This window comes from Aristolochia californica, unplaced genomic scaffold (assembly GCF_029961685.1).
Source record: "Aristolochia californica isolate CCGP_79_NKW_82.1479 unplaced genomic scaffold, dmAriCali1.0.hap1 SCAF_10, whole genome shotgun sequence".
Taxonomy (NCBI): domain Eukaryota; kingdom Viridiplantae; phylum Streptophyta; class Magnoliopsida; order Piperales; family Aristolochiaceae; genus Aristolochia; species Aristolochia californica.
This window is the reverse complement of record NW_027181771.1, coordinates 24,196,362-24,205,461: the sequence shown is the minus strand read 5'-3', so window position 1 is coordinate 24,205,461 and position 9,100 is coordinate 24,196,362. Positions and strand designations below refer to the sequence as shown.

Sequence of the window (9,100 nt, the reverse complement as noted above, 5' to 3'; positions counted from 1 at the left end):
TTAAAAAAATAGTTAACTTCAAGAGGATTTAACAACATAATCATTGTAGTCACCATACAACAAAGTTGCAACTGGCCATATGCACACAATCAGGCAAGAGGGACGAAGTAGAGATTTTCACTATCCCAATTTTGAGAAAAATTCTCTCCTTCGTTAAATACTAAAGGGTCAGATTCCTATATGTTGGCACTAGAAAAAAAACTTCAAGAGGGCTCTAGCTGCCACAAAATGTAAAACATTTGCATGAATAATGCACCAGAAGTCATCTTTGTGACATGACATTCAGTTATATCGTTGTATCTAGATATCTGATAAACGGAAGAAAAATGACGACTCCCTTGATTACTTCTGTATCACGGGTATGACTCCAGTGTTCGGTTGAGAAAAAGTGATAAATTGAGCAAGCAGCCAATGAGGGGTTCCACTTAAGAAAACAACCAAATTTATCTCCTCTTATGTCATGCTGGTGGAAACAGGAAGTCAAAAAATAGGAGAAAAATTATATGATTACATGACTAGGACATTTATAAAAGTTCACCTGTATATAGATCTTTTCTTTTAAGGAGAAAATGACAAAAGGGTGTAACTGAAAAACTTAGACATCTTAGCTTGATCAACTCCAAATATGTAAAAGAACGTCATCCACATGACCCTTCAGCAAGGAGCATCATAGACAAGAAACTAGTCAGGTTGACCAAACCAGAATATGCATTTTTACAAAAACAGAAATGGGCAGATGGAAACGTACCGGATGAGTACTTGTGACTTTAACTTCTAGGGAGCTTACATGTGAAAGCTTCTTCAAGAAATGCTGCCAGAGATGCAACTCGTAGTCAAGCTCATCGTGGGTGAGCAGTAGGGTTGCTTCATTTATGGAGGAGACATCATTGAAAATAGGGTTGTCACAAACTTGACCCTTGTACTGAAGATTCTTCAGGTTTGGTGTTCTTATCTCCATCTCTTCAACATCGAAATATGACTCCAATGTTAATATCTTCAATTGAAGATGATCAATCTTTACTGACTTCAGGGAGTCACAGTAACTCATAGTTAAGTCCTCAAGAAGAGGGGACCTACGAATTATCTCACCTAATTGAACACCATTAATTGTCACACCATAGAGAACAAAACTTCATAGGGCTTTGAAACCCTTGAAATCATGTGGAGGCTCTAGTATGCGCCAAGTTAAGTCGAGAGATGATATTGATAGACAAGAGAACAAAGAGTTTTGCATTCTGAATTTATTCATCCCCACCTGATATCATCATCATCTGTCGAGTTAGAGTGCCTTACATTTCCACTCAAATCAAGCACAAGCTCTCCAACTCCTTTAACTTTGAAAAACTCAATCCACTCTATGAGATCGGATGAGTATCTGTCACCGGGACAAAAGAACATGCGGAATTTCTTAACCTTGTCTAGAGTATGGAGCTGTAAAAGTTGGTGGACAGCTTGTACATAATGTGTCTTCTTAAAATTTGTTGTGAATTCCTCATTGAAGTCTATAATAGTTGTGTATATCCATAAGGGTTTCCACATGTTTATCCATTGCCTAGATAGAATTGAAGTCTTCACTGCACACTTCAATGGAAGAAAAGAGAGTATAAGATGAATTATATTTTTTGGTAGCTTGCTAATACTGTCTTTCTTCTCAGTGAAGGTTCTTTTATGCTGAAAGTCCATTAAGTGACCTTCTGTTTGTTATGCACTGCTGTTTGTGACCTGAAATAACAAAAAACGTATTAATTATGCTTCGAAAGGTATTTTTTGGACAAAAAAATTGCAAAAATATATTTGAAAGCTTTTTTTTGACAAAACAATTATACATATATCAATTGCATTAGAAGGAAATAATTTGTCTACTTGTTCACTTAGGGATTAATTATGAATGAATCCCATTAAAGAGATTAATCATTGCTTTTTTGTTTCAAAGGCTCTACAAATGCCAATCACAACTACCACCTATGATTAGTCTCAACCCCAGTTCATGTGGAACAATGCTTTGATATTCAATGATGCCTATTGTGGGAGAAATAAGGGGCTTTTCAATTTTTTTCATTTCATTATTTGGAATAGATGGCATTCAAGAGAAAAATATCTCTACGTGGATAAAGACTTTTGTATTTGTATTTTTTTTTATTTTTTTCTGACAGTTACAAATGTTTCCATCAATTTAAACTAAAAGAAAAAAATTTAGCAAGAAGTTCAAGAATTGCTACTTGATTTGGGAAATCTTAAGATTCAATAATTAAAGTATCAAGATCTAACATAATAATATAATAAGAAATTAAAAATAAGAACAACATAAAAATGGTTTACGTAACAATTTATGAAGAAATATCATCTGGATAATTTTGTTTGTAGATACTAATTTTCAGCTTTATGGCTATTTTCCATTTCTTATGCCTTAAACAACTTTGTTGATGTGAAAATTGGATAAGGTTGGAAAGAGAAGCTACAAAATAAAGTTTGTCATTACTAATTGATGCACAATTATTTTGTGTAACTAACGCCAAATAAGAATACCATAAGTATGGGAAATGTGTTTGTTTTTAGCAAAGATATGATGCTACAACAAGGAAACAACAAAAAGTTGACATAGTGGGTAAGATCAAGTATGTTTTGGTATTTGCTAACATATCAAATAATATTCGATCTAATACATACTGTCTGCACCATGTGTTGCACTTTATAAGACATGTATAATCTTTCAGGGCTCTACGATACCATATATCCAATACGTCCCATTTGATATGTTATATGTCTTGGTGATATTGGCATCCTTGGGTAAGTGGACCAAATTAAGGAAATCCAAAACAATTAAAAAGTGCTTGAGGAAGGAGAAGATTATGTTCACATAAAAAATAATTAAAAGATAAAAAGAGGCTAGCATAGCTGTGGCCAAGAGAAGTAAACCAAAATTTGCATATGAGTTCTAGTAAAATCACAAAAGTTAAGCGTAATAAGTTCTTATTGGAATCAAAATGTGAGGAGCACGATTATGTCAAAATTTAAAAGACAAGATTTGGGAGAAATCTCATCATGGAGGCACAAAGAAGCTTTATGTCCATGACAAACGAGGTGATAAGGAGAGGTTTCAACTCAATATGGTCACAATAAACTTTGTTTAAAGGGTGCATCTTTTCACAATTAGATTATTGTCTATTTCATATTTATGATAAGATGATTCTTGAGGCATTATATCCACGTGTTAAGTTATTTTATAGTGTTTACAAGTTCATAATTAGCCTTAAAATATCTTAATGCAATTAGATCTACAGGGGGAATCAACTAGGGGTCTTAGCTTATTTTTTTATTATTTAAGGGCCTTATCTTTGAGTATATTTTTGTTACCACAATTAGTTATCAATGGGAATAGTAATGCTTCTACCAACATTTTTTCTTAAAAAGGACACAACATGCATTCAATTTTTAACGAAGGGAAGTGAGTAGTAGGCAAGAGGAAAATGGAGCTGGTACAATCTATTAGGTCCAATGAAGGAGAAATCTTGGGGGGGTGTTGGGCGTTCATGCCACTAAATTGACAACAACAACTAACTTACAAAAATTCATCTTCACTTAGATTTACAATCACAAACTAGGCACACAACCTAGACCATTAAAGGGGTTTCTAGTAGCAAAGTAGAATACATGAGCCTAGAGCTTCACAAGGATTTATAATAACTTATTAGGTACTAGCCTAGACTTAAGAATGAGAGTTTCAAGAGTGCTTGGCTACATGAGGAGTTATATCACACAATCATAGTAGCAATGCTTCACAACATTTATTTTTCAGCCACACATGGATGCACTCAATGAAATTGAGGTTAGGATGGTCTTCTCTACCCAATGCTTGACCAAATTTATAGGGGTTACTAGCTTCCTAATTGGTTGATTTTATAATCTAAGAACAAATAATAAACACAACCAATTCTATGTATGAAAATCTCAAATAGTCTTTAATCATTAGATTTCAAAATATAAGTCCAAGATAAATCTTGGATTGGTTTTTAAAATCAAGGGTTGCACTCAGCTCAATGGAATCAATGGTTTGAAAGTATAGCTCATGTGTAGTAGTAGTCTAAACCTCAGTGATTGATTTAAAAGTACAATGACACTAGTTTAGTATTCTCAACCAAAGACAATTTAAGATTTAAATGTAAATGCATGTATATACTTGGATTTTGAAATTTTTCCTCAAACTTCTAATACTATGTAAAAACAATTTTAAATACCCTAATAGAATGTATAATGTGATTAGAAAATAAGAAGCTCAAACAAGGGTTTGTAGAACTAGTTTTGAGTGGTAACCATTCAAACAATCAATCAAGTAATGATTCAAATATGATCTTTGAATCAATAGGCTTACATTCAACAATCATAGTTCTAAGTATTTAAACAATATTTAAAAGAAAAAACATTGATACTATTATTTCTAGGAGGAAATACTCAATTTCAGGTTTTGACTTCCTTTGAGAGCTTGAGATGGTTAAAACCTCAAATTTGAGTCTAGGACCATGAGCACTTCAAAAATTTTCTTTGGAAGCATGTTGAAAACAAGTTTGTGAGAGATCTTCTTAAATAGAAATCTCTCCAATATTAAAAAAAACCCATTGGAGTTAGAAAATGTTATTTTGTCACTTAGAAAAACAAGGTAAAAAATAAGTCCAAAAAATTTAATCAAATATATATTCAATCTTTTTTTGTTACCAAACATATTGGTATGTCACTTATTGATCATTTGGGAGTGTTGTAACATCCAAATCTTGGCCTAACTTTTTGAAAAATTGAATTTTTGAAATAAGGGTCATCTCTTGTTTTGGGGCCAAAATCTTGTTTTGAAAATTTGGCTTGTTTGAGCGACACAAGTTGTCTGCTTTCTTCTTAATTCACTCATAAGTAACTTAATTGTATATTGTCATAAAAATTATATCCATGAGAATCTTGAGACCGGCACATTCATCCAATTGCTCATGTGGAATGATCCTTCTTAACTAAGTTATTTTGGTCGGTACTAATTAATTTAGCCCCAAAGGTTCTAGCTAACTACTATATGAAACATAAATATGCCTAAAGGTATTTATTTATCATGCGTGGTCTCAAGTATATCTAGTTGAGCTTTCTTAACCACATTATTTTGGAGAGTACTAACTAATTTAGCCTCAAGGATATTGGCTAACTACTATAAGAAACATTCATATGCCAAAAAGTATGTATTTTGAATGCTTTCTCACAAGTAAAGTATATCTAGCTTTAAAACTGATTTGGTAACATAGAGTTCATTGCTTCCAAGATTCTTTTGTGTGATTAAGGGCATACATAGAACTGATATTTGGTATCACCCACAACTATGATCACTTGGAAGACTTGTGCACGTAACCACCCCCTAAGGATGGACCTCAACCACCGCATACTCATTTGATTTTTTTTATCTTACTTTGACAAAAAATTAGTGGATTAAAAATTGATTTGGAAGGGCTAGTATTTAAGTGTCACTCAAAAAAATTTGAATATAGAAGTACCACAATTTCCATATCCTAAAGATTGATTTGGAGGTGTTATTCAACAAGTAAATTCATTGTTAGATCGGTGGTACACATGATTTACTTGCATAGGGACTTAGATGGTTAATTAAGAAAATTAGATACTTCCTTGTATTTAGTAGTTTTTATGGCCAACTCAGAAGGATGAATGGCCTTTGACACATTATCCAAAAATCTACAAAGTATATGTACGCAAATTTTCTTTTGCCTTATTCAGTATGCATTTCTATCTCAATATGCATGGTCTACGATGTGTACTACATGTTGTGTACAGTGAGTCTTGTCTTGAATTTTTCAAGAAAGCTACTTTAAATGGTTTTATCAATCAATTTAAACCAAGAGGATGTAAGCCATCTGTTGTGCCCTTTTGGAATTGATAATATGGGTCAACAAGAAGGGGGCAATTCAATGAAAATTAGCACAATAGTAGGTATTATATTATTTCCATATATCCTGCATTAAAGGCCAGATTGAGCTACCGTATTGCAAGTTTCTCAAGAGTGTGCTTGCTTTGTTGAGCGTATGCCATTTGAAAAGATATTTTATCAGCGTTGCCAATGATAGAGGTGGACTACAGATTGACTTTACTTTAAGAGAAATTGACTGAATTGCCTTGTTATGTGAAATAGATAATTTTTTCTCTCTAGTATCTATTTTCTCCATCGAGATACTCAAAATGGAGTTGTATTTTCTATGCAAGCTACCAGATTGTAAGCCACCTAGGAGTGTGATTGTCTTGTCGAGGTCTTTGATGTTTTCTGTATCGGCTGCAAGTGACTTCAAGAATTTGAACCACTGTGGAGAATGAAACTTCTTTGCTTCAACAAATTTTTAGAATTTTGGTGATGAACCTGGTCCTCTTGTTAGGAAACTCAAGAGTTTTTTCTTCCACTCAACTTTTGCTAGAAAAAAATATTCCTTTGTGACTAAGAAGAGAAAAATGCAATGACAAGAACACAAAATTTGCATTGTCCTTCTTTCGACCAATGCGTTGGATCGAATGACTCTGATACCAATTAGTTTGGAAACATAGATTAGGCTCAAACCCTTATATATAAATCCTAATTTTATACAAAATAGGCTTGTATTTTAGTGCCAAATACAGAAAACAAAAGCAACAATTTTGGGGTTTATCGTCCCGTTGCACATTGTTCCACTTAAAAAACATAATTTGAAGAATCCAAAAAAGGGTTAAACAACCATAAGACAACGAACCCTAGCTAGTAATAAAGCCATTGACATTGTTAGAAATGAGGAAAGTAGGGTGTAAAGTGGAGTAAAAGAATCAAAGAGGAATTGGGTGTGGTACACATGATTTTGGTGTAAGAAGAGATTGAGATAGAGATTGAGAATAATAGGAGAAAAGAGAGGGAAAAGGTTGGATAAGTATTTTAGGATAGGAAATCATGTTGAATTTTTATTATTAATCCTTGCTTTTCTAAGTACATTACAACTGAGAGAAAATGACTCGCACACTGGAGTAGTTAGATATTTTAGCTTATGTCCAAACCTTGTAATGTTTGGTTTAGTACTCCATGGAAGAAATACTTACCTTCACTCCAATTTCATGATAAAAAATCCACTAAAATGAAATACACAACCCATTGATATTTTTGTCATCTCTAAATTTGTATGTAGTTTTAGTCAATCAATTAGGGCAAGTCCAATTTCATGAATCAATTGGAGTGGGTCCTAATTAATTTAGAGATTTTATTTATTGGACTTACTCTTATTGATTCACTTCATTAGACTTAGTTTCTATATTGGACTTTTCTAGGTGATTCAATTTGAAACATCTACAAGGATTTGTTTTTGAATTTATGAGTCACATAAGACGTATAAGTGCCTTGATAGTTTTGCTCCTCAATGAGAGACCATGTTTTCATATGCAACAAAATATTTTGCTTATTGAAAATTTTTAAAATGGCCTTCCACTTCTAATGATCAGTTAAATTGTGAGGTCAATCCGATGGTGCTCACATTTGCAGGAGCAATGGAAATCTCACTTCAATTGCTTAGGGTGGATCTATACCTATTGGTCAAATTTGTAGCTATAGGAATAAGGCTGCCATATACTTTTATTATTTTAGTTATCCTTTGATGAAAGATATTGCATCTTCATCTTGGCCTTCATGATTGGAACACCTATCATTCACAGTGGCAAATTGAGAGTGTTAGTCCTAGTATACAAAATGGCTTGACTTTGTATCAACTTTTATAAACGGAGATAATATAAGCTATTTAGTCCCAAATGGTTGAGCTCACTTCAAGAATGAATAGTCTCGTTCTTAGAGAGATTACATTGGATTAGCATGATTAAACATTCCAAAAGATTAGTTTAATGAGGATCCCAATATTGATTTGGCTTATTCGTTTGACCAATATTCTGACTCTTACCAAACCATGAAAGAGTAGAAGACACAAGAGATATGCTTTTTGATATGTTTTAAGGTAGAGTTTGCCTCATGATCAAAGGTATACTAGGGAGAATAGGCTGATGGATCCCAAGAGATTTTATGGATTAAGTCATTTGGCGCCTCAATGTTGACTCATTACATCATGTGGTTGAAGTAGGTCTCAAGGTGTTTTTGTATGCTAACTCAAGTGATATATCGGTTTGGTTTAGAATATTATGAAATAGTTTTGTTCCGATCTAGCATTGGAGTTAAAGGGAGAACTATGAGGAACCAACCTCCATGCGAGAGGACTAGGTTATTCCTATCTATCATTTGGCGACTAAGTTCGTATGGAAGAACTACAAACTATAGGGAAATCCTCCTCTATACAAGTTATAGTACAAGGTTTCTAAACAAAGTGAGATGGGGAAGCATCACTAGGTATTAAGCAATCTCATAATTTTTTCAAGCATAAAATACTATTCGTTGCCATTTAGCGGACAAACATGAATGATTATATTATTAAAACCTAAATTGCCACGGATCCGACAATTATACTTTAGTTTATTATATTAGTGCACATTGAAGGTGAAGAAGAGATTAATTGAAACCCAAAAATTATTTGTTTGCCTATTTTCTCTTTTTAGAAAGCTAACCGCCATTAAATCAGCCAAGGTTCCTACCTCAAAAGCAAAACTGATACAATTTTTCTCTACGCCTATATCAATATGGACGAAACCGAGCACAATGCTTTTATAAATTGCATTCAATAGATCAATAAAGGAAACATACTTGATCAATTACACCCATAAAAGAATAGGACAGTTAGGGATATGCAAAAAAAAAAAAATTGCTGAAGATATACCATTTTTACGTACCTTAGCTCATATCAATCCATGTTGCATGCATTTCAGTTTGTTCAAATAGAAATAGAAAAGAAAAAGGAAACATATTGATAGGAAAAGAAAAAAATATAATAGAATAGAAATAATAAATCTATGTAAGACGAAGCAGTCAATGATAGAAGAAAGAGAAGTTCTTTTGGGAAGAAAACGAATCTGTAGAGGTTGATGATTGGAATTAAAGAAGTCGAATACCCCGTAGAGCCTTGAGAATGGATTAGTAGCTTCAGAAGGAGCAGACAGAAGAGAGCCTCAGGGG

General features: G+C 33.2%; 1 protein-coding gene across 1 annotated transcript; it reads right to left on the bottom strand.

Moving 5' to 3' along the window:
• Positions 1–613: 613 nt before the first annotated feature.
• On the bottom strand, positions 614–1,683 carry LOC137942965 (putative F-box/LRR-repeat protein At3g18150). Its single transcript, XM_068788680.1, has 3 exons — positions 1,256–1,683; positions 749–1,130; positions 614–652 (listed from the first exon to the last, which is right to left on the bottom strand). The coding sequence occupies exons 1-3, from the start codon at positions 1,681–1,683 to the stop codon at positions 614–616; spliced, it is 849 nt and encodes a 282-aa protein (XP_068644781.1).
• Between the last annotated feature and the right edge of the window lie 7,417 nt (positions 1,684–9,100).

Excerpts from the sequence above, each read along its gene's own strand:
- LOC137942965 (XM_068788680.1), bottom strand. The coding sequence starts at position 1,683 with ATGGACTTTCAGCATAAAAGAACCTTCACTGAGAAGAAAGACAGTATT. Across the intron at positions 1,131-1,255 it reads ACAGATGATGATGATATCAG|TTTTGTTCTCTATGGTGTGA; the intron begins GTGGGGATGAAT and ends AGCCCTATGAAG. Across the intron at positions 653-748 it reads AAGTCACAAGTACTCATCCG|GGTCATGTGGATGACGTTCT; the intron begins GTACGTTTCCAT and ends TCCTTGCTGAAG.